The sequence below is a fragment of the Staurois parvus genome, unplaced genomic scaffold (genome assembly GCF_062004578.1).
Source record: "Staurois parvus isolate SC_StPar_1 unplaced genomic scaffold, SC_StPar_1.0 ptg000087l, whole genome shotgun sequence".
Lineage (NCBI taxonomy): Eukaryota > Metazoa > Chordata > Amphibia > Anura > Ranidae > Staurois > Staurois parvus.
The window spans coordinates 13,401,951-13,425,529 of NW_028317883.1; the positions used below are offsets into that span (position 1 = coordinate 13,401,951).

Genomic DNA, 23,579 nt, shown 5'->3' on the forward strand with positions numbered 1-23,579 from the left:
CAGCCCCCCCATATAAACTACAACTCCCAGCATGCCTCAGGAGTGCCAGAGACTGCCTTTGTACTAAAGAGTAGTGGTTAATGATTCATGATCTAGGGTCATCAGTGGTGTACCCCAAGGTTCAGTGTCGGGACACTTACTTTTTAATATATTTATAAACAATATAGGGTCTGGGATTATAAATTCCATTTCAGTCTTTGCAGATGACACCAAGCTGTGCAGTGGAATAACGTCCTTACAGGATGTCTCCAACTTACAAGCTTAATAATGGCATGCAAGGCCAAGCTGCGGTTTCTAAAGTGAGCAAAATCCTCTCTTGTATTAAAAGAGGTCTAGACTCCAGAGAGAGAGATTGCTTTAAAAAAAGGCCTGGATTCTTACTTAGATACACAGAATATAACTGGATACTAACATCTATAGGTAAAGTTGATCTAGGGAATATCTGATTGCCTCTCGGGGGATCAGGAAGGAATTTTTTTCCCTGCAGGAGCAAATTGAATCATGCTTTGCTGAGGTTTTTGCCTTCCTCTGGATCAACTGTGGATGTAGGATTATAACTTTTTTTTTTTAATGGTTGAACTGGATGGACTTTTCTAGTTTTTATCAGCCAGACTAACTATGAAGGAATTGATACCACTGAATGGCCCCACGCTCGCCTGACCTAAATCCAATAGAACACCTCTGTGATATCATGTTTCGGTCCATCTGACACCGCCAGGTTGTGCCTCAGGCTGTGCAGGAGCTCAGTGATGCCCTGGTCCAGATCTGGGAGGAAATACCGCAGGACACCATCTGTCATCTCAGGAGTATTCCCCGATGTTGTCAGGCATGCATACAAGCACGTGGGGGCCATACAAACTACTGAATCCCATTTTGAGTTGCTCCAATTAAATTTCACCAAAATGGACAAGTCTGCTGCATAATTATTTCACTTTGATTTTCAGGGTGTCTTTGAAATTAGTCCTCTGTAGGTTGATAATTTTCATTTCCATCAAACGATGGGGCATCCTTAACCTATAGCCGCCCGGCCAATAGCCGTTTGGCGACCAGCAAAATGCTGTAGATTTCCGGGTGGACGCCATATGGAGTCCTCTGGGGCATGCGCAGTTTTCGCGCTTGCAGAGCCGCGCAGCGGCGTGATCTGTCACCGGCCGTGTACCTCGGACACGGGCAATGACAGATCTGAGTACCGGCCTCCGTTTCCGGTACCATGTGACCTGCTGTGACCAATCACAGCAGGTCACATGACAGTTGTATACAATGGATGGCTTCATTCATGCCATCCATTGTATACTAGTGTCTAGCTGTGAATGGTCACAGCGATCACATGCACATGTCTTGTGATTAGCTGTGGCCAAATCACAGCTAAGCACAAAAAGAAAAAAAGAAAAAACCTGAATGAGTCGATGTAATTCTGGTAAATGCTTGCTTATAGCAAAGTAATTCTTTGCTATAAGCAAATTGTGTAAAAAAAAAAAAGAAAAATACTGATCACTTCCCCAAAGTAGTACAATGTTACTACATTGTACTACTTTGGACATAGTGAAATATGAAAAAAAAATCTTAAAAAAAAGAAAAAAAAGTAATAAAAAATTAAAAATAATAAAAAAAATGTTTAAAAAATATATATTTTTTTTTCATACTGTCACCAGTCAGTGTCCCTGATCACCGCCATGCCAGTTATATGATGACGCTGTACTGCACTGGTGACAGTATGTAAAAAAAAAATAGTGAACATAATTTTTTTAATTTTTTAATTTTCCGAAAAATTATGACAAAAAATACAACTTCAAAAAACTCGCCATGCCTCTTATGAAGTACGTCCGACTGTCTGCGTTGCAAAAAGGGGTCATTTGGGGGATATCTGTACTGTTCTGACATTCTTGGAACTCAAGAAATTAGATTGGCCGTCAGTACTTCAGGATTGATCAATATTCAGATCTATACCATAGTTTGTGAACTCTATAACTTTCCTACAAACTATAAAAATACATCCTAATTTTCACCAAAGACATGTAGCAGAATACATCTTGGCCTAAATTTATGAAGAACAATTATTTATTTGCAAGCGTTTATAACAGAAACAAAGAAAAACATATTTTTTTTTCAAAATTTTCGGTCTTTTTTTGTTAATTTAGCAAAAAATAAAAACCCCGGCGGTGATCAAATACCACCAAAAGAAAGCTATAATTATGTGAAGAAAATGATAAAATTTTAGTTTGGGTACAATGTTGTATGACCGCGCAATTGTCAAAGTGTGAGAGCGCTGAAACCTGAAAAATGGCCTGGGCAGGAAGGGGGTAAAAGTGCCCGGTATGGAAATGGTTAAGTTCCTAACACATTACCCCGTCCATACCAGTATAGATATCCAGCATGATGGTTTTCCCCATTGAGATCTGATGTGTTTTCAAAGTGTTCCTTTCATTTGTTTGAGCAGTGTACTGTATATGTCAAAGCACAGCACTTGGATGGAACAAGTAATGCCTACACTGACACAATAGGAGCAAACATGTCACCTACCTGACCACATGAATCTAAAAAAACCCTATGAGAGAAGAGGAGGAGTTGTCACTTCTCTGGAGGTGTGTTCACACCTCCCACTCCTGCACAGTGTCGCCTCTAGTGGACACTTAGAGGAGTACAAGACAGCACTTTGCTCAGCGGTTCCTCCGGCCAACCGCCACATAACTAGGAGGAAGTTGTTTTACAATTTTTTAACATTTCCCTTTCTGTGGGGCCAATTGTAACATAATGTTGTTATCAGAAATGTAATTCTAGTGCCAAAGAAATGGACCAAATGGAGAATCACATTTATAGCTCACCCCAGCTAGCGACTGAACTTACCACCCCCCATCCCTTCACTGTGTGCCATTTACATTTTTACAGTTTTGCAGTTCTTGCTCTGAGAAACCTAAACCTAGAGCCCAGGAAAGCAACAAATCGCAGAAGAACACGTGGATCTGTGCTACTCCAGTGAGTCTTTGTTGACTCCCCCATCTCTTCTTAGCAATTTATTTATTTAGAATTGTTTGCTTTGGCAGTTCTTTGTGTTTGCGGCAACAAGAGGAATTCCAGAAAGTTGAGGAATCCCCCTCATCTCCTGTTACTTCCAGACCGTTACCACCAGGAAAGTGCAGGCATCTGGCTATATCTACCAAATGTCAATACTTGGTGTCAGTGGGAGGAATAGTGCCCCATCATTGATACTAGTGGGAGGAATAGTGCCCCATCATCTGTGTCAGTGGGGGGAATAGTGCCCCATCATCGGTGTCAGTGGGAGGAATAGTGCCCCATCATCGGTGTCAGTGGGAGGAATAGTGCTCCATCATCGGTGTCAGTGGGGGGGGGAGTAGTGCTCCATCATCGGTGTCAGTGGGAGGAATAGTGCCCTGTCATCTGTGTCAGTGGGAGGAATAGTGCCCTTTCATCAGTGTCAGTGGGGGGAATAGTGCCCCGACATCGGTGTCAGTGGGGGGAATAGTGCCCCGTCATCGGTGTCAGTGGGGGGAATAGTGCCCCGTCATCGGTGTCAGTGGGGGGAATAGTGCCCCGTCATCGGTGTCAGTGGGGGGAATAGTGCCCCGTCATCGGTGTCAGTGGGGGGAATAGTGCCCCGTCATCGGTGTCAGTGGGGGGAATAGTGCCCCGTCATCGGTGTCAGTGGGGGGAATAGTGCCCCGTCATCGGTGTCAGTGGGGGGAATAGTGCCCCGTCATCGGTGTCAGTGGGGGGAATAGTGCCCCGTCATCGGTGTCAGTGGGGGGAATAGTGCCCCGTCATCGGTGTCAGTGGGGGGAATAGTGCCCCGTCATCGGTGTCAGTGGGAGGAATAGTGCCCCATCATGTGTGTCAGTGGGAGAAATAGTGCCCTGTCATCGGGGTCAGTGGGAGGAATAGTGCCCTGTCATCGGGGTCAGTGGGGGGGAATAGTGCCCCGTCATCGGTGTCAGTGGGGGGGAATAGTGCCCCGTCATCGGTGTCAGTGGGGGAGAATAGTGCCCCGTCATCGGTGTCTGTGGGAGGAATAGTGCCCCGTCATCAGTGTCAGTTTGCTGAGCACTGTACATTATAGTGGGGGACAGAACATGAGACAATACAGTAACAAAACAATACATGAGGGGTTCAAGGGCCCTGCTCTTTCGAGCTTACAATCTAGGAGGGAGGGGATAGTAGTACAGGAGGAAGTGGCTGTGGGGGATGGAGTGGTAGGAGGAGTGGAGGAGATCGACTGTTAGGTGAGGGAGGGGTTGGCTTCCCTGAAGAGATGGGTTTTCAGGGTGCACCTAAAGGTGAGGAGGGTAGGTGACAGTCTGATGGATTGGGGTAGTGAGTTCCAGAGGATGGGGGAAGTCCTGGAGAAGTCCTGCAGTCGGGCGTGGGAGGTTGAGACCAGGAAGCTAGAGAGTAGGAGGTCTTGTGAGGAGCGAAGATTACGGGTTGGTTGGTTTTTGGGTATTAGGTCGGTGAGGTAGTTTGGGGCAGCATTATGAATGTCTTTGTATGTCTGTGTTAGTAGTTTGAATTTAATGCGTTGGGCAATCGGAAGCCAGTGGAGGGAATGACAGAGGGGGGTGGCAGAAGCAGAGCGGTTGGTAAGGTGGATGAGTCTGGCCACTGAGTTCAGCATAGACTGAAGCGGGGATAGTCTGCGATGAGGTAGGACGGTGAGGAGGGAGTTGCAGTAGTCCAGACGTGAGATAATAAGGGAGTGAACGAAAAAAACTACAGAAAAACTACATCCCCCAGAGGAAGCTATGAGTCCCTGTAGGGTAACGCGTAGGGGAGGGGCGGTGACGTCATCACGCATCCACAGAGGAACGGCGAGTATACTCATTGAAGGCAGACACACCTGCAAGGCTGTTTGTAGTACGATCTGGATACATTTTATGCAAAGCGCTACTTATATTTACACAATGTGAGTGGGAGATCAAAGTTTAATAAATAATTTATATCCCGGATAAGACACTATGTTTCTTTTCCCTTCTCTGTATGTTCCGTATATGGAGGAATAAGCCAAGCAGCCAGTGAAGAAAGTCCTATTGAGAAGGCTGTGCTGAGGAGAGAGGAGAGGAGAAAGGAGAGAGAGGTTCACGCTGTGAACACAGACTCATCACACTAATTAGACTGAACAACAATACCATCTCATTTTCAAAGAAGAGAACTGACATTCCCATTTCAAATTTATTTTCTTTAAATTAATTTTCTTCTTATATATATATTTTTTACTTATATTTTTTAAAAAAACATTTATTATTTCACATTTATAAAATAATTTAATCTATATATTCACATTAATTATATATTTAAGTAGAATTGATGCATGTAATTATTGGATTATAGGTGGTACACTGAGGAATTCACAATATCACACAAGGTTGAAAATATTGGAGCGCGGTACAACATTGGTATTTACGAGTTGTTTAGTAGTGTCTGGGGTTAGGAACGAACGTATTTTGGAGATGTTGAGGAGGTGGAGCCTGCATGAGTTTGCCAATGATTGGACATGGGGTTGGAAGGACAGGTCTGAGTCTAGAGTGACACCTAGGACTTTGGCTTGCGGGGTGGGACTGATGGTGGTGTTGTTGGTCGTGATGGAGAGGGTGGGGGGGAGGGCACGGGCTGGGGGGAAAATCAGGAGCTCGGTTTTGGAAAGGTTCAATTTGAGGAAATGGAGTGACATCCAGTCTGATATGTCGTTCAGTAGGTGGGTGATACGGGCGGAGACTGAAGGAGTGAGGCAAGGGGTGGAGAGGTAAATTTGCGTGTCATCGGCGTAGACATGATAGTTGAAGCCGTGGGAGTGTATCAGTTTGCCAGGGGAGGAGGTGTAGATGGAGAAGAGAAGGGGCCCGAGGACAGAGCCTTGGGGGACCCCAACAGAGAGGGGGAGGGAAGGGGAAGTGATAGCGTTATAGGTAATGCTGAAGGAGCGTTGGGATAGATAGGAGAGCCAGGAGAGAGCAGAGTCTCTGATGCCGAGGGAGTGTAGTTTATTAAGGAGGAGGGGGTGGTCGACAGTGTCGAAGGCCACAGAAAGGTCGAGGAGTAAGAGGACTGAGTAGTGGCCATTAGCTTTGGCGGTTAGCAGGTCATTAGTGATTTTGAGTAGGGCGGTTTCGGTGGAGTGTAGGGGGCGTAATCCAGACTGTAGTGGATCGAGGAGGTTGTTGCCAGTGAGGTGGGCGCATAGGCGATTGTAGACTAAGCGCTCAAGGAGCTTGGAAGTAAATGGCAGCAGGGAGATGGGTCTAAGGTTGTTCAGGTCGGTGGGGTCCTGGGAGGGTTTTTTGAGTATGGGGGTGATGTGCGCGTGCTTTAGGGGGGAGGGGAATGCGCCATTGGAAAGGGAGAGATTGAAGATGTGAATGAGGGAGCGTAGGATGGAGGAGGAGGATGACCGGAGGAGTTGCGTGGGGACAGAGTCAAGGGGGCAAGTGGTGAGGCGGGCTTTTGAGAAGACCTTAGTGACCTCCTCAATGGTAGCAAGGCTGAAGGAGCGGAGTGTATATATATCTTAGTTACATCTCTTTCTGTATGTTTATATATATATTGGTTACATCTTTTTCTGTAAATATTTTTCATTGCACCCGTTTGACCTCTTAGTAATAAATCTTTCTTTCTGAAAGTGTTGAACTGTTTCTATAGCTCTTAATTGCAATTTACGAATCCCTGCCTTTAAAGAGAACTTTAAAGAGCTACTGTGTTTGTTTGAACCTCTGTATAATCGGCCTGCGGACCGTGTTATACAGACGATTATATCAACCATTATAGTGTTATAGCTGAACGCTGAGTTTCCTCTTTCTCTGATAAAAAAGGAGGTGGTGGCAGTGTGAAGGGTTAATTGCGTAATTAACCTGACCCAGTAACAATCGATTCAGGCTGCTGTCACATCGATCTGTATCCATTAGCTGGAAAGTCGTTGTGCAGGGTGCAGCTGGGTGTGGCATTGTTATGCACGTCACATCACGGTTGTAGATTGGCTAGTCTTTCGGTCACGAGTTTGGTGAGAAGGTCTGGGGTCTGACGCCACGATCGTGACAGGTGTCAGTGGGGGGAATAGTTTCCCTGTCATTGGAGTCAGTGGAAGGAATAATATACTACTGTTGGTGTCAGTGGGAGAACTAGGGCCCCAGACAAGAGGCTGCATTTTTCCCCAGTTTGGGGTCCCCTGTTCTAAAGCCAAGGACCTGGAACAAATATACTATACAGAGGTTGTGACTTCACTTGCAGCATGCTTGCTCGGCGTCTGTGACTCAGAAAGGTTTGAAGGCACAGATAGACATATAATGGGCTATAGACCTGCACTGCTTCTACAGTAAACTGTCCTATGTGAAATCTGATGTTGTCTTCCACTGAAGGTGACCCCTCCCCCATCCTATGGCAGAGAACTACATTTCCCTTCATCCTCCAGGGGGAGACTCCGCCCAGCGTGTGTCAGGTGACGGAGGTGGCCGGAAAGATGGCGATCTTCAGTGTGTATGTGGTGAACAAAGCAGGAGGACTCATCTACCAGCTGGACAACCAGAACCCACGATCCGAGACCGAGAAAACCTTTAGCTTCCCCCTGGACTTCGTCCTCAAAGTCCACGATGAGCGGGTGTTGGTGTCGTTCGGTCAGAGAGACAACATCCGGGGTGAGCCGGGACCGGGGGGATCCTGACTACATGATCGCCCCGCCCCTCTTCACTGCCAGCCTTCTCCTCTGTTGTTCATTGTGCCTTTCAATATGTTAAGGACTTCAGTCACTCCAGGAAGAGTCAGTCCTCGGCCCCTCCCCCCTCCATCCCCAGCACAGCCAAGGAACCTCTTCCTCCATCCCCAGCACAGATTTGGCCCCTCCCCCCAGCACAGCCTCGGTCCCTCTCCCCTCCAGCCCCAGCCCCTCTACCCCCAGCGCAGCCTTGGCCCCTCCACCCCCAAGACACCCTCGGCCCCTCCACCCCCAGCGCAGCCTCGGCCCCTCCACCCCCAGCGCACCCTCGGCCCCTCCACCTCCAGCGCACCCTCGGCACCTCCACCCCCAAGACACCCTCGGCCCCTCCTCCTCCATCCCCAGCACAGCCAAGGCCCCTCCTCCTCCATCCCCAGCACAGCCCCCTCCTCCTCCTCTATCCCCAGCACATATTTGGCCCTTCCCCCCATCACAGCCTCCCCCCTCCATCCCCAGCACAGCCTCGGCTCCCGTCTCCCCCCTCCATCCCCAGCACAGCCTCGGTCCCTCAGCACAGCCTCGGTCCCTCCACCCCCCAGCACAGCCTCGGTTCCTCTCCCCTCCAGCCTCGGCTCCTCCACCCCCAGCGCAGCCTCGGCTCCTCCACCCCCAGGGCAGCCTCGGCTCCTCCACCCCCAGCGCAGCCTCGGCCCCTCCCACCTCCACCCCCAGCGTAGCCTTGGCCCCTCCACCCCCAAGACACCCTCGGCCAATCCACCCCCAAGACACCCTCGGCCCCTCCACCCCCAGCGCAGCCTCGGCCCCTCCTCCTCCATCCCCAGCGCAGCCTCGGCCCCTCCTCCTCCATCCCCAGCACAGCCAAGGCCCCTCCTCCTCCTCTATCCCCAGCACATATTTGGCCCTTCCCCCCATCACAGCCTCCCCCCTCCATCCCCAGCACAGCCTCGGCTCCCCCCCAGCACAGTCCCGGTCCCTCAGCACAGCCTCGGTCCCTCCACCCCCAGCGCAGCGTCGGCCCCTCCCTCCTCCACCCCCAAGACACCCTCGGCCCCTCCCTCCCAGCGCAGCCTCGGCCCCTCCATCCCCAGCACAGCCTCGGCTCCTCCATCCCCAGCACAGATTTGGCCCCTCCCCCCAGCACAGCCTTCCCCTTCCATCCCCTCCCCCCCCAGCACAGCCTCGGTCCCTCAGCACAGCCTCGGTCCCTCTAGCCTCCAGCCCCTCTACCCCCAGCGCAGCCTTGGCCCCTCCACCCCCAAGACACCCTCGGCCCCTCCACCCCCAGCGCCGCCTCGGCTCCTCCACCCCCAGCGCCGCCTCGGCCCCTCCACCCCCAGCGCAGCCTCGGCCCCTCCACCCCCAGCGCAGCCTCGGCCCCTCCACCCCCAGCGCAGCCTCGGCCCCTCCACCCCCAGCGCAGCCTCGGCCCCTCCACCCCCAGCGCAGCCTCGGCCCCTCCACCCCCAGCGCAGCCTCGGCCCCTCCACCCCCAGCGCACCCTCGGCCCCTCCACCCCCAGCGCACCCTCGGCCCCTCCACCCCCAGCGCACCCTCGGCCCCTCCACCCCCAGCGCAGCTTTGGCCAATCCACCCCCAGCGCAGCTTTGGCCAATCCACCCCCAGCGCAGCCTCGGCCCCTCCACCCCCAAGACACCCTCGGCCCCTCCACCCCCAAGACACCCTCGGCCCCTCCACTCACAGCACACCCCCAAGACACCCTCGGCCCCTGCACCCCCAAGACACCCTCGGTCCCTCCACCCCCAGCGCAGCTTTGGCCAATCCACCCCCAGCACAGCCTCGGCCCCTCCACCCCCAAGACACCCTCGGCCCCTCCACCCCCAGCGCAGCCTTGATAAATGTAAGGTTATGCACTTGGGGGCTAAGAATATGCATGCATCATACATACTAGGGGGAGTACAACTGGGGGAATCAATGGTGGAGAAGGATCTGGGAGTTCTGGTAGATCACAAGCTTAATAATGGCATGCAATGCCAAGCTGCGGTTTCTAAAGCGAGCAAAATCCTCTCTTGTATTAATAGAGGTATAGACTCCAGAGAGAGAGATATCATATTACCCCTGTACAAATCATTAGTAAGACCTCATCTGGAATATGCAGTTCAGTTTTGGGCATCAATTCACAAAAAGAACATTGGGGAACTGGAGAAAAGTACAGAGAAGGGCAACCAAACTGATAAGAGGCATGGAGGAGCTCAGCTATGAGGAAAGATTAGAGGAACTGAATTCATTCTCTCTTGAGAAGAGGAGATTAAGGGGGGATATGATCAACATGTATAAATACATCAGTGGTTCATATAGTGAACTCGGTGTAGAGTTATTCACCCTGAGGTCATCACAGAGGACAAGGGGGCACTCTTTATGTCTGGAGGAAAAGAAATTTAATCTCCAAACACGGAAAGGTTTCTTCACAGTGAGAGCTGTGAAAATGTGGAATAGACTCCCTCAAGAGTTGGTTCTGGCCAGCTCAGTGGATTGCTTAAAAAAAGGCCTGGATTATTTCTTGGATACACAGAATATAACTGGATACTAACATTTATAGGTAAAGTTGATCCAGGGAATATCCGATTGCCTCTTGGGGGATCAGGAAGGAATTTTGTAACCAGCAGGAGCAAATTGGATCGTGCTTTGCTGTCTTGTTTTTTTTTTTTTTGCCTTCCTCTGCATCAACTGGTGGTATAGGATTATAACTTTTTTTTTTATGTTTGAACTGGATGGACTTTTGTCTTTTTTTCAGCCAGACTAACTATGTAACTCAGCAACCAGCGATCATGTGACTGCTGAGTTCTCACACCTAGAGCTGGCAGGGGACAGATGCAGCATCCACCTAGGTAAGTATAAATAAAAATCCACACTTCTCTTTTACTTCATTTTAATATTTAAAGCAAACTGACCCATCCATCCATGTCTCCATGCTTTATTTTACTGAGAAATCACTTTGAAAAACACCCTTCTAGCATTTCTGGCTGCGACCATCTTAAGTAATGGCAAATTAATTTACTTCTGGAATCTGAAAGCCATCTGCCCATAGCTCAGGCGGGAGTGTGTGCTTAGCTGAGAAAGTCCCTCCTCCCCTCCTAAAGACTTCTGGGATGTATGACATCATTTGCCTAGACATGTAAACCAGGAAGTAACTGAAAAAAAAAAAAAAAAAAAGTTTAAAGCAAGTAAATGCAATATACTTTCCTATCTATTTACTAATATTAGCAGCATAAGAATTAAATGTTGATTGAGAGAGTGAAGTTCCCCTTTAAAATACACCAGCAGTGTTGTGCATTAGAAACAGTGGTTGCATACTAACAGGGTCTACTACAGGGGCTTCTTCTGTACACGGAGGGTTGAGCAGGTCTCTTCTGGATGTCATTTTAATTTCAGTTTATGGTGCTCTGCTACAACAAGAGCGCAGCCCCTTGCCGTACGGGTCCTTTCACACGGCCGTTCTGTTTTATTCATTAGTTCAGTTACGTTGAAGAATCGGATCAGTTCACGTCAGTTTTTCACATTCTTTACCAATGCAAAAACAGACAATATGTCCATTTTCATCAGTTTACATCCGGTTTTTAAATCCTTTACCAATGCAAAAATGGACCATATGTCCGTTCCGTTTTTTTTACGGAAAGAAAAATAGGGTTTTCTTCAGTTAAAAAATGGATGCAGACATTAGCTGATGTAAATGGATGATCATCCGTTTACATCTGCTAGTTCATAGAAATATGGATGGTGTGCGGTTTTCATCCGTAAAAAGACAGCTGAAAATCGGACATATAGAACTCCCGTGTGAAAGGGGCCTTCTTGTGTACAGTGCAGATCTATTGGCCTTGTATTTTTTCTTGATGATGTCATGGTGCGACCGCCAGCTGGAGAGCGTCCTATTGGAGAGGACATGGATGGAGTGAGGTCATCCTTACACCTGATTTCTTATCTCTTGGGAACATTCAACTCTTGCACTGTGAGGATAGTTTTGGGGTTTTTTTTGTAGTTCCCAGAGTTGAGCTTTAACAAAGGTGTCACACAATATTTGTGCACTTTCAGTTTGTTTTATAGTTTGTATGTATGTTTGTCATGAATTCTGTGTTTTATTCCAACAACAAAATAGAATTTATGGATTTCCACATCTCCCTGCAGCAGGATTGTATAGTGTATTGCACTGGAGATCTGCGTGTATCTACACCTCACTGTGACCTCAGCGACATCTCAGCTGACATTTTATAGTTCGTTACTGAGGAACATGTACTGTGTCATCACTCTGCTTGTTTGCTGTCTCCGCCATGCAATGTATTTAGTAATAATTATGTGTCGTGTTTTTATAATCCCGTATAGTTGGACATTCTGTGCTCTCTATCAATGGCATTGATGTGAATGGACGATACACAGCAGATGGAAAGGAAGTTCTGGACTTTCTGGGAAACCCCTCCAACTATCCGCTTTCCATCCGCTTTGGGAGACCTCGTCTTACATCTAATGAGAAGCTGATGTTGGCCTCCATGTTTCACTCGTGAGTTTCTGCATTTAGGCACGCTTGTTTAACATGTTATTTTCAGCATAATAATCCAGAATGAATGCTTTGATAGTTTTTTTTTTTATAATATGACGTTTTCATAGTATATGGGAAAATGTAGGGATTGGGAGTAACACATTTTGCTGGAGGGAAAATGTATTTTTTAATCCAGAGGAGCCATTTGAATGAAGGCCTTCTGCCCTTGTGTGGCTTGTTAATGTTCTGCAGTAGAGCAACCCAATTATGTGACCAGATGGAGAGGTCTGGATCCAGAAAGACATTGGCTATGTATGCCGGATTTGGTAGGTTGCCAGGCAATGCAGATAGAAGTCAAGGTAAAAGCGTAACTACAGGAGACAACAAGGCAACATGCGGCAATATTCCTCCTCTGTTACACAACTTGGGTGCTAGTCATAGTATAACAAAGCCCACTAGGAAGCATACAAATGTGTCCAAGGCAGTGCTAATTCAGACAACATAATTCCTCAAGTAGGTGGTCAGAGAACGCCACAAGTATTGCAGGGAGTTGGTTGTACTCTGCAAGAAAACCAGAATTGTCAGATGCAGAACATTGATTACATTAAGCCTGAGGACTGTTATCAAGCTGAGCTCCAGGCATACAGATGAATACATCAACACAGATCTGTTTTACCTGAAAACAGATTTGTATTTCTGTCCATCCAGTCCTCGGATTTACACAGCTTTGGGAGGGGACCTCATCTTTTTCTTGCTCTTTCACTCTCATGTTCGAAATCTGTGCTTACCAATTTGAGCACATACAAAATTGAATCAAAGTTTTTTTTGTTTTTTTTTTCCCTTTTCCTGTATTCCAGGCTATTTGCTATTGGATCCCAACTCTCTCCTGAGCCAGGAAGTTCTGGCATTGAAATGCTGGAAACGGATACATTCAAACTGCACTGCTTTCAGACTCTGACAGGTAAGTGCTTTTGTGGGTGGAATCTTTTTTCCATTCATTAGTGTGTTTGTTTTTTGTAGGGGTGGACCGAAATGTTTTTGGCCGAAAACACCCCTATCAGCCATTGGCCGATATGAAAATAAGCACCGATACAGGTGCCAAAAGTAACCTGCCACAATCTGCTGCCACTCGGTGGTTCTGAGCCTTACCTGAGAAACCATTGAACGACCCTGGCGCTGGGCATAGAGATAAGTGGAGGAAAGATGGCCTCCACTCATCTCTATGCCCTTGCAGGACTGGAGCAATGTCACTTTTGGTTCTGGCGCCTTGTAAATAAGGCCATTTGTTTTGTTTTTTTGTTTAGTTTTTTCTTTTTAGAGCACTAGATCAATGCTTTTTTGAGCTAATGCTTTACATTGTAGAGGAGAGATGTGGGGTCTTATTGACCCCATATCTCTCCATAAAGACCTGTCACTAACTATTTATGTCACAAGGGATTCATGCATTCCTTCATTCCTTATTCCTAACAGGACAGTGTAAAAAAAAAAGTTTAAATTGCCCCCGTCCCCCCACATGCTCGCACGTAGTGGTGAATGCATACCTAGGCCACGACCACATATGTAAATGGTGTTCAAACCACACACGTGAAGTACTGCCATGAACGTCAGAGCAAGAGCAATAATTCTCGCATTAGACCTCTGTAACTTTACACTGGTAACTTGTAGAAATTTTTAAAGCGTCACCCATGGAGATTTTTAAGTATCATAGTTTGACGCCATTCCACGAGTGTGTGCAATTTTAAAGCATGACATGTTGGGTATCTATTTACTTGCCATAACATAGTATATCATATTTTACAAAACAAATGGGGTATATATTTGTTTTTTTTGTTTTTTTTAATCAAAAGTGTATTTTTTTCCAAAAAATATATACCGTATTTGCCGGCGTATAAGGCGACTGGGTGTATAAGACGACCCCCTAGTTTTCCAGTTAAAACACAGGTTTTGGGCTATAATCGTCGTATAAGACTACCCCCCTTCTGAGGCAACACCATTTAACCGCAAGCCTACAGGGCACTTATACCCACTTCCTGCCCAGGACAATTTTCGGCTTTCAGCGCTGTCACACTTTGAATGACAATTGCGCGGTCGTGCAACACTGTACCCATATAAAATGTTTATCTTTTTTTGTGACAGAGCTTTATTTTGGTGGTATTTAATCAACGCTGGGTTATTTTGTTTTCTTAAACCAAAAACCACTGAAGATTTTGAAAAAAAAAAAAAGTTTTTTCTTAGTTTTTGTTCAAAAATTTTGTAAAGAAGTGATTTTTCTCCTTCACTCGTGCACTAATGTGGCTGCACTGATGGACACTGATAGGTGGCACTGATGGCCACTGAGGCACTGATGGGCATTGACAGGCTTCACTGATGGACACTGAAAGGCAGCACTGATACATGGCACTGATAGGCGGCACTGACTGGCACTGATAGGTGGCACTGATAGGCGGCACTGACTGGCACTGATAGGCGGCACTGACTGGCACTGATAGGCAGAACTGATAGGCGGCACTGAAAGGCAGAACTGATAGGCGGCACTGAAAGGTGGCACTGACTGGCACTAATAGGTGGCACTGACTGGCACTGATGGGTGACACTGAAAGGCAGCTCAGATGGGCACTGATATGTGGCATTGATGTGGCACTGATGGGCAATGGCACTGATGAGCACTGACAGCTGGCACTGATGGACACTGACAGGTGGCACTGCTGGGGCTACACTGATCATCAGGGCACACTGATCATCAGTGCCCTGATGTTCAGTGTACATGTCCCCTCCGCGGAAAGCCGATTACCGGCTCTCCTCTCCTCTGTCAGCGTGACAGCTCGAGAGGAAAGAAATGCCGATAACCGACATTTCCCTGTTTACATGTGATCAGCTGTGATTGGACACAGCTGATCACATGACCGAGCCGACATCTTCTGCTTTTTCCGTGATCGGTGATCCACTGTGTCTGAGAGACACAGCGCACCGCCGATCGCCGCGCACTCCCTGAGCCGCACATGCGCGGAGAATGGGAGGACGTCATATGAGCCAATCACGGCAAGTTATGTATTCTATTAATGAATACAGAGCCTGCTCGGATTGGCTGCGTCAGAGAGGCGGCTGATGATGTCACAACTTCCACACTGTCCAGATAGAGGGTCAGGGGTTATGCAGCCCCATAGGACAGTTGGAGAAGAATTCAAACTCCTCCAACAAAATTTACCGGTGCTTGGCTGGACGCTGATAGAAGTCACAAGACTCAAGACTGCTCTAACTGCTGATGAGAAAAGGTATTAGCAGTTCATATTTACTAAAATAATTGCATTTCCATGTTCTGTGGAGGACCGGATATAGTGAATATGAGGTCCTGGGTTTACGAACACTTTGAAGATTTTAATATCAATAGACACTTCAAAGAAATATGACAGTGTCTTGTTTCCCCAGCTATTTCTGTGATTACTCAAGCACTGCCAAATCTGTCAGAAGCAAGAAAAATGTTAGGAATTAACAAAGTTTAAATGTTAAGCCTACATACAGTTGTAATTATACAGTACATTCATAAAGCATTCAGACCCTTCACATTTTCAATTTTGTTATGTTGCAGTCCGATACTACAGTTGTTTACATTCATGTTTTTTTTCTCATTAATCTACACTCAGTACCCCATAATGACAAAGTGAAAACATAATTTTAGAAATGTCTGTGAATTTATTAAAAATAAAAAAAAAACTGAAACATCAAATTGTCTTAAGTAATCAGACCCTTTGCAACAACACTTGACATTTTAGCTCAGGTGCCTCCCGTTTCTCTTGATCGTTTCTGAGATGTTTCTTCACCTTGATTGGGGTCCATCTATGGTAAATTAAATTGATTGGACATGATTTGGAAAGGCACACACCTCTCTCTAGAAGAGGCCTCACAGCTGACAATGCATACTGTATCAGAGCAAAAGGAGCTTGGGAACTTTCAGTGCAGCATCATATTATTATTTTTCTTTTTTTTTTTTTTTTTAGCCTTCCCCAGATCTGTGCCTTGCAGTAATCCTGTTTCTGAGCTCTGCAGGCAGTCTGCAGAGCTCACAGACAGGATTATGGCAAGGCACAGATCTGGGGAAGGCTACAAAAAAAAATCTGCTGCACTGAAGATTCCCAAGAGCACAGTGACCGCCATAATTTTCCCTTGGAGACAGTTTGGCACAACCAGGATTCTTCCAAGAGCTGGTCACCTCGCCAAACTCAGCAATCAGGGGAGAAGGGCCTTAGTAAGAGAGGTGACCAAGAACTTGATGGTCACTCTGAGCTCCAGAGATCCTGTGTGGAGATGGGACAAAGTTCCAGAAGGACAACCATGACTGCAGCCCTCCGCTGAGCTGGGCTTTATGGCAGAGTGGCTAGATGGAAGCCTCTCTGTGTAAAACACATGAATGCCTACTTGGAGTTTGCAAAAGCTTTGAACTCCAAGCTGGCTTTTATGTGTTTTGCACTGAGAGGCTTCTGCCTAGCTACTTTGAAATGCTTGTTATAACATTCTTGTATTGTGTCGGTATTTATATGCCAAGCATTTGTTATACACGTCTGGAGTGTTATAACATTTCTTCTATAAACCAATAAGTATTGTATGTGTGTTATCATATTTGTATAGCCACTTTTGTTACAATACAGCATCTTTGTGATCATGTAACCTTTTCAAACCTTATTTGTGAACGTGATCTGGATGTTACAGCATACAGTCTTACATTGGAATGCAAACATAAATATGGGGAATGTAAGATAGCAAAAAGACAACGCAGAGGGAACATACCCTAGAAGCCTTCTGGAGTCCTTGTATAAACAGTCATTAATATTAGTGTCCACAAAGAAATGCTAAATCACTTATTAGAGTCCCTCACAGACCATCTGTCAGATATGATCTGCATCCAATCCATCCATGGGATGGATGTAATCCCTAGTCTGTACTGGCTCTGCCTCAGCTTGCTGGATGTCAGTGACAGATGGGGTAAAAAAGTTCTGATTAGTATTAAAAGTAACTTTGTTAGGTCTATCCTCCTGAAAAGCAAACCGAACGCAACGTGTTCAATTCCAGAGAGAAACCAAACAGCTAGCTGTCTGAAAGTGAGAGACAGTCCTGGAAGTCACATACCCACCTCTTGGCCAGAGGCTATTATTATTGGGAAATGTGTAATACAGCAAAATGTGATTAGTTATCCTAAAGCATACTACAGATAGTACCATCATTGCTAGAAAAAAGTATTTCACTTTGCATTGGTTTACTACACAAAATACATAATTTTTTCTGTACACGTGTCTAAAAATCTTCATTGGTCTACAACCAGCTGGGTTGTCTTCAGAGATATGCTTTAGATTTGCTCTGGAAATGTTAGTAAACCAGTGGTCACTGTAATACAATGTGCATGCTCGGTGAGCATTGGGAGCTACATGATTACTTGCATGATTAAAACCTTGCCTTCTACTTTTAAAGCAGAATTCCAAGTAAAATTATCAAGATAAAATGAATGCCCTTTAAAAGATAAAAAAGGAAAAAAAAATCTGTTAGAGATTTCACACTGCAGTGTTTTTTTTTTTTTTTTTTAATCTGCTACTAGATGTCTTAAGTGTGATGGCCAGCATCATTCAACCCACTTCCTGTCAATCCAGGTCATTCTGGAACCACTTCAGCCTGTGACTGGACAATGAAAAGAGAGGCAGCACAGTGATGAACTCATCCCTTTCTGTACTGCTCTCTCTTCACTTCTGCATGCTTCTTGTAGCATATGAACTGATTGGTCCTGTGTGCTGTTTATTCCTCTCATACTCCAGCCCTGCTGTACAACTACACAAGAGGCTGATAGGTCAGGCCTAGGTGCTTGCATCCTTAAAATATATTTTAATGGTGTATTAAAGACTACTTAGTCGCATTAAAGTGGTAGTAAAGTCTGAGCATCCAAAAAAAAAAAGCCCTCCCCCCCCCCCCCCCCCTTGCAAGTTAATGGCATAATGTGCTAGTATGCATCACATACTGGAACAATAAGAAAGACTTGCCTGCAAAAGGGATCCCTGCAGCAGCACACTGTCACCGCTGACAGGACTTCCATCTAACCTGGCCTTCCTTCCAGGTTTGTGGGCTCCAGTCGTTTTGAATGGCCAAACTGCAAAGACGTCACTTCCATGCATGCACATGGGAGCCATGATTGCGGCACAGCACTGTTTAGAGTGCCATCCATTCAGTGTGCAGTGCGCATGCATTGGTGACAGCTCCGGCTGCTACAAACGTGAATAGTCCCTAAACGGTTCATGTTTAGATGTTTCTTGTACCCACAGGAAAGATTTATTATAAGATTACTTGTAGGTACAAATCAAATGTCCAAGCAGTGTTTCCTACCACTGTAATGTATACTTGAAGCTCAGTTTTAGGTAGCTCTTGCTCAGTTTACTCAGAAAATGTCCATATATGCTGTATTTGCTGACTTTGTATACAAAAGTGTTAATTGTCTATTTGTATGTTTACTGTCCATTCCAATATGCCCTTTCCTTCTCTGCAGGTATAAAATTTATGGTATTGTCAGATCCACGCCAGGCTGGCATTGATGCTTTACTACGCAAAATCTATGAACTGTATTCTGACTATGCACTCAAGAATCCATTTTACTCCCTGGAAATGCCCATTAGGTATGAATTATTTGCCATGTTACTGTGATGCTTCCTCATTCAGGAGCTAAAACTGCACACTGTGGGAACCTACAGCTCAGTCTTTTGAACCTAGCCAAGTGGATGTCTGGGTAAAAAAGAACAAAAAAAACAATTTAAGCCAGAATAAAAGGTGAAGTTCATCTTTTAGAAAAATGTTTTTTTTCAGGTAAAAAATGTGAATTTATTATTTTTATATGCTGCAGCCTGTAAGGCATTGCACCCACGATCATCAGATCACAGGTGCAATGCCAAGATCCTGAGATACTCAGTAAGCTGTCAGCTACTGAATGACAGGAAGAATCAATTAACTTTCCAACGTACTCGCAGTTAATTGAGAACTACATTCCCTTGGACACAGAGGCTGATGGTAGATGTAATATTTTAAAGTCTGACAGCTGGTGCAGGGAAAAGATCCCCCACCCGCTGTTACAGGGATGAGGGATCAGGGGGATTAGAAAGCCGTTTACATGTTCACCTTAAATACTGGTGGAACATGTAACATATTTCAAAGATTAAATTTCAACTTTCCTTTCAACTTAAAAAAAAAAAAAAAAAAATAGAGAAAATGCTGCGCAGTAGGAATTTTATGACCGAAGCAACCGTGTTGGTCTCCCTGCCAGCGTTTAAGTACACGGAGCCCATGCATGTGCAGCTCAGCATACATTTACAGCATGGCTCTGTGCTGTGATGATATGCCTCCTGTGTGTAGATGACAGCCCATGCTGCTATCACACTCCCAGAGAGTCTCTCTGCCAAACAAAGTAACTAGAGTCAGTGGTACAGTGCAGCCTAAATGCTGCATACATGGTTTGAGTCGGAGCAGCATGACATGGCAGCTGACAAATATAGAAGTGTATATTGAGCTGTTCAACTCAACTCACATGGAAATGCGGAATATCTAACATATTCAGCAGTGCAATACTTGTCAGTGTAATCAAGCCCCTTTTCACAGTTCATGCTGTTTACACCATCTTCTGTTATGCTATTCTTATCTATGAACTGCATAACCCAACTGTTTGTGCTGACAGGTGAAGAGAGGCATGCTTGTTGATGGCAGTGATGGTTAATTATTAGCAGAAGTAACTATAATGGGTGGACTTTGTGAGGAAATAAGATCACAATCCACTGGAATTATTTTATGCAAAGCTATGTCATTGAACAGACTATTCATGATATACAGTATTTCTAATGTTTATAAAATCTGCTGGTGAGTCAAATATTGTATTAAAGCTACCCTGGTTTATATAATGTATATAATTAGTGCTTTTTAATTGCTTGCTCCTGTTTGAAGGTAAGCTATTCTTCAAAGGAGAACTTGGCTATTCTTTACATTTTTGTTCTTTGGTTTAGTTAGCAATTAAAAGTTGCAATGTATTGCAGATTACCAGTCCTTAGAGGTGGTGGCTACATTAGTTTTCAGGCTAAGAATATTTTCAGCAAGTACCTCTTGACCCTGCCAGAAATACAGCATCTTTGTTACATCCTGTGAGCTCAAGTGGAAGCATTACCACATGCGACCAGTGATGTATGTTGCTGGACTTCAAGTGGTTATACCGGGATGATGCCCGGCATCACCCCGGTACCATTTTTTTTTTTCTTTTGAGCCCATAGTCGGCTCCTCCTGTAAAAGCAATCTGAGTGACACCCCCCCCACCTTTCTGCGACTTTGACAAGCTGTTCCATCTTACCTGGACACCCAATCAACCAACCCATGCGCACCACCAGCTGATCATGGAGTCCAGAAAAAAGCAGTACCGTTCAGTTCTATGATATAGGGATGACCTTCCATCACTTCCAGTTTACCTGGATAAAAACAGCACCATTTTTAAATATGAAAAGCATTTGATCACACCGATCTTGGTGTGATCAAATGCTTTTAACGGCATAGGAGGGATTTGGGGCTTAATTGACCCCAGATCCCTCCATAAAGAGTACCTGTCACATGCCTATTAGTGTCACAAGGGATGTTTACATTCCTTGTGACAGCAATAAAAGTGATCAAAACAAAATTTAAAGCGACAGTATAAAAAAAATTAAAGTGCTCCATTCCCCATGTGCAAGGGCCAATGCACACCTCAGTCCTGCACACAAGTAGCAATGGTCCCACACGTGAGGTATATGAGGTATAACAGTGACCATCAGATCATGGGCAGTAATTCTAGCACCAGACCTCCTCTGTAAATCTAAAGTGGTAACCTGTAAAGCCTTATAAAGCATCATCTATGGATGGTAAAATTTTCGTTGTTTGTCACCATTGCACGGGCATGCACAATTTTAGAGCATGACGTGTTTGGTATCTGTTTACTCAGTGTAACATCTTTTATACCTTCCCAAAAAGTTGGGTTATGTATTGTGTTTGCATTAAAATTCAAAAAGTATTTTTTTCCCCCAAACAAAACTGCTGCACAAATACAGTGTGAAAAAATTTGCAACACCCACCAATTTATGCTCTAGATTGCTCTAAAAAATATGTAATGTTTGGGGGTTTTAAGAAATTTTCCAGCAAAAAATTCTGGTTGTTACATGTAAGCAAAAAGTTTCAGAAAAAGTTTGGTGGTTAAGCAATTTTATTTTTTTTGTGTGAATTTCTAATCCCATCATTCCCCACATAATGGAGATGAACAAAGGCAGACATGTTTGAAGTCGGAGTTATTTGCAGGATTACCCAGAGAAAATTTAAGGGAAAAAGTGTCTGAAAAAAGAGAGCTAATGCAGCCATCTTAGAAAAGGTTGCAATACATTTTTCTGTTGGTGTTTAGGTACACTTTCAAGTAGAACTAGAGAACTGCCTTGTTAAGGGGAAGGCTTTGTCACTCATTCCAGATTTTACGTATATCTGTTTGGCCCCCATGGGGCCTTGCTTCCTGCACAGACAGATACAACAGGATGTGAAGGGAAATCCTCTGAAAATGAAATTCCACCTTGAACTAATGCTGTTTTTGTAGCAACTGTCAAATTATGAACTCCCTCTCACCTGCTGTCATCACCAGCACATAGAGTAATGCAGGCCATAGATGGGGAGAAAAACGGCAGATTTTTCTTTTAAAAAACGAAAAATCGGTCGTTCAAGCGGCCGACGTTACCATCAATGGTAAAAAAAATTGGCCGATTTTCATCCCGTCTAGAGCCGGCAAAAAGTGTCCCTGCAGAGAGCTCTGCTATTTCTTTGACAGTTCCTTGACATTTACAGCGGTTGCAACATTGTATCTATTTGTTTCCATTTAGGATACAGATGTTTTTATTCGGAAACAAATAGATACAATGTTGCAACCGCTGTAAATGTCAAGGAACTGTCAGAGAACTGTCAGAAATAGCGGAGCTCTCTGCAGGGACACTTTTTGCCGTACTGGAATTCCTCTAATTTTTCATCCTTCTTCTTCTTCTCCTGCTTCATCATCATCCTCTTCTGCTTCATCATCATCCTCTTCTTCATCATCATCATCCTCTTCTTCTTCATCTTCTTTTTCTTCTTATTCTTCTTCCTCATCCTCATCCTCTTCTTCTTCATCCTCATCCTCTTCTTCATCATCCGCTTCTTCATCCTCATCCGCTTCTTCTTCTTCATCCTCCTTCTTGTCTTCCTCTTGCAGGTCACTGCTCATGCGCAGATTTTTTATCGGTAAAAAATCGGCCGATTTGCCCATCATTGCCGCGAAAATCGGCCGATCGGCAAAATCGGCCGATTTTTTTTCCAACTTTACCGGAAAAAAAAATCTGCCAAAATACCGAAAAACGGCCGACCAAATCGCCCACTAACGATCCGAAAATCGACCGATTTTATTTTCGGCCAAAAAATCGGCCGATTTTCGACCCATCTATGGCCTGCATAAGGGCTCATCTCCCAGTGGAGACTGCAGCAGCAATACAAACCCCACACTGCTTCTGGCTTTTTTTTTTTTTTTTTTTTTTTTTTTTTTTTTTTTTAACAATTCATCATCAATTCAGTTGGCACTCTAGTCCAAAACTAACAGTTATGATTGTTTTATTGAACTAATTACTATCAATCAATGTTTATTTTCTTTTAGGTGTGAGCTGTTTGACCAGAACTTGAAGTCTGCTTTGGAAGTAGCAGAGAAAGCGGGAACATTTGGACCCAGTTCCTAGCCTTTAACAGTGTGCATGGCAGAGCAGGAGCCTTTGCTGGTCTGTGGAGCACATACAGCATCGTTGTTTCATGCCAAGTGAATTACACACTGCCTTGTTTGTATATAATGTTCACGTATGGATGATGATTCATATTGAAATAATAAGGGTTGAGTATGCTCATTTGAATTGTTGATATATGTAGCAATATTTAAAGTATTTAAAAATAAAAATATATTCATGTTGGGTTTTCAAAATTAAATTTTTTTTTTTTTCCAGTTAGCAAGTCTGGCCCTCGGTCTTTTTTCCATCTAAGTGCTGCTAATGTCTTCCAGCCTCTTTTATTCACTTCCTGTTTGCAGTAGTGCGCAAAGGTTTTTTAGGCAGGTATGAAAAAAAATGCTGTGAATTAAAGCTTTCAGAAATAGAAGCGTTAATAGTTTATTTTTATCAATGAACAAAATGGAGGGTAAATGAACAGAAGAGGAGAAATCCAACTCAAATCAGTATTTGGTATGACTACCCTTTGCCTTCAAAACAGCATCAATTCTAGGTACACTTGCACACAGGTTGTTTTTTTAGGGAATTCAGCAGCTAAGTTGTTCTAAATATCTTGGAAAACTAACCACAGATCTTCTGTGGCTGTAGGCTACCTTACATCCTTCTG

At 45.0% G+C, this 23,579-nt stretch overlaps 2 protein-coding genes across 2 annotated transcripts; both read left to right on the forward strand.

The window, feature by feature from the left end:
- Positions 1-7,411: 7,411 nt before the first annotated feature.
- TRAPPC4 (trafficking protein particle complex subunit 4) lies at positions 7,412-23,342 on the forward strand. The gene is made up of 5 exons (XM_089670214.1): positions 7,412-7,634; positions 12,008-12,182; positions 13,019-13,122; positions 18,682-18,808; positions 22,855-23,342. The coding sequence occupies exons 1-5, from the start codon at positions 7,460-7,462 to the stop codon at positions 22,931-22,933; spliced, it is 660 nt and encodes a 219-aa protein (XP_089526340.1). The 5' UTR covers positions 7,412-7,459; the 3' UTR covers positions 22,934-23,342.
- Positions 7,665-10,718, forward strand: LOC149468451 (uncharacterized). The gene is made up of 3 exons (XM_089670215.1): positions 7,665-7,692; positions 7,735-9,201; positions 10,645-10,718. Exons 1-3 carry the CDS (start codon positions 7,665-7,667, stop codon positions 10,716-10,718), a joined length of 1,569 nt encoding a protein of 522 aa, XP_089526341.1.
- Positions 23,343-23,579: the final 237 nt, after the last annotated feature.

Bases quoted from the DNA above. Each gene is read 5' to 3' on its own strand.
- LOC149468451 (XM_089670215.1), top strand. From the start codon at position 7,665: ATGATCGCCCCGCCCCTCTTCACTGCCA. The intron at 7,693-7,734 runs GCCTTCTCCTCT...CAATATGTTAAG, and splicing joins CCCGCCCCTCTTCACTGCCA to GACTTCAGTCACTCCAGGAA. The intron at 9,202-10,644 runs GCCCCTCCACCC...ACACCCTTCTAG, and splicing joins CCACCCCCAGCGCACCCTCG to CATTTCTGGCTGCGACCATC.
- TRAPPC4 (XM_089670214.1), top strand. From the start codon at position 7,460: ATGGCGATCTTCAGTGTGTATGTGGTGAACAAAGCAGGAGGACTCATC. The intron at 7,635-12,007 runs GTGAGCCGGGAC...AATCCCGTATAG, and splicing joins TCAGAGAGACAACATCCGGG to TTGGACATTCTGTGCTCTCT. The intron at 18,809-22,854 runs GTATGAATTATT...ATTTTCTTTTAG, and splicing joins TCCCTGGAAATGCCCATTAG to GTGTGAGCTGTTTGACCAGA.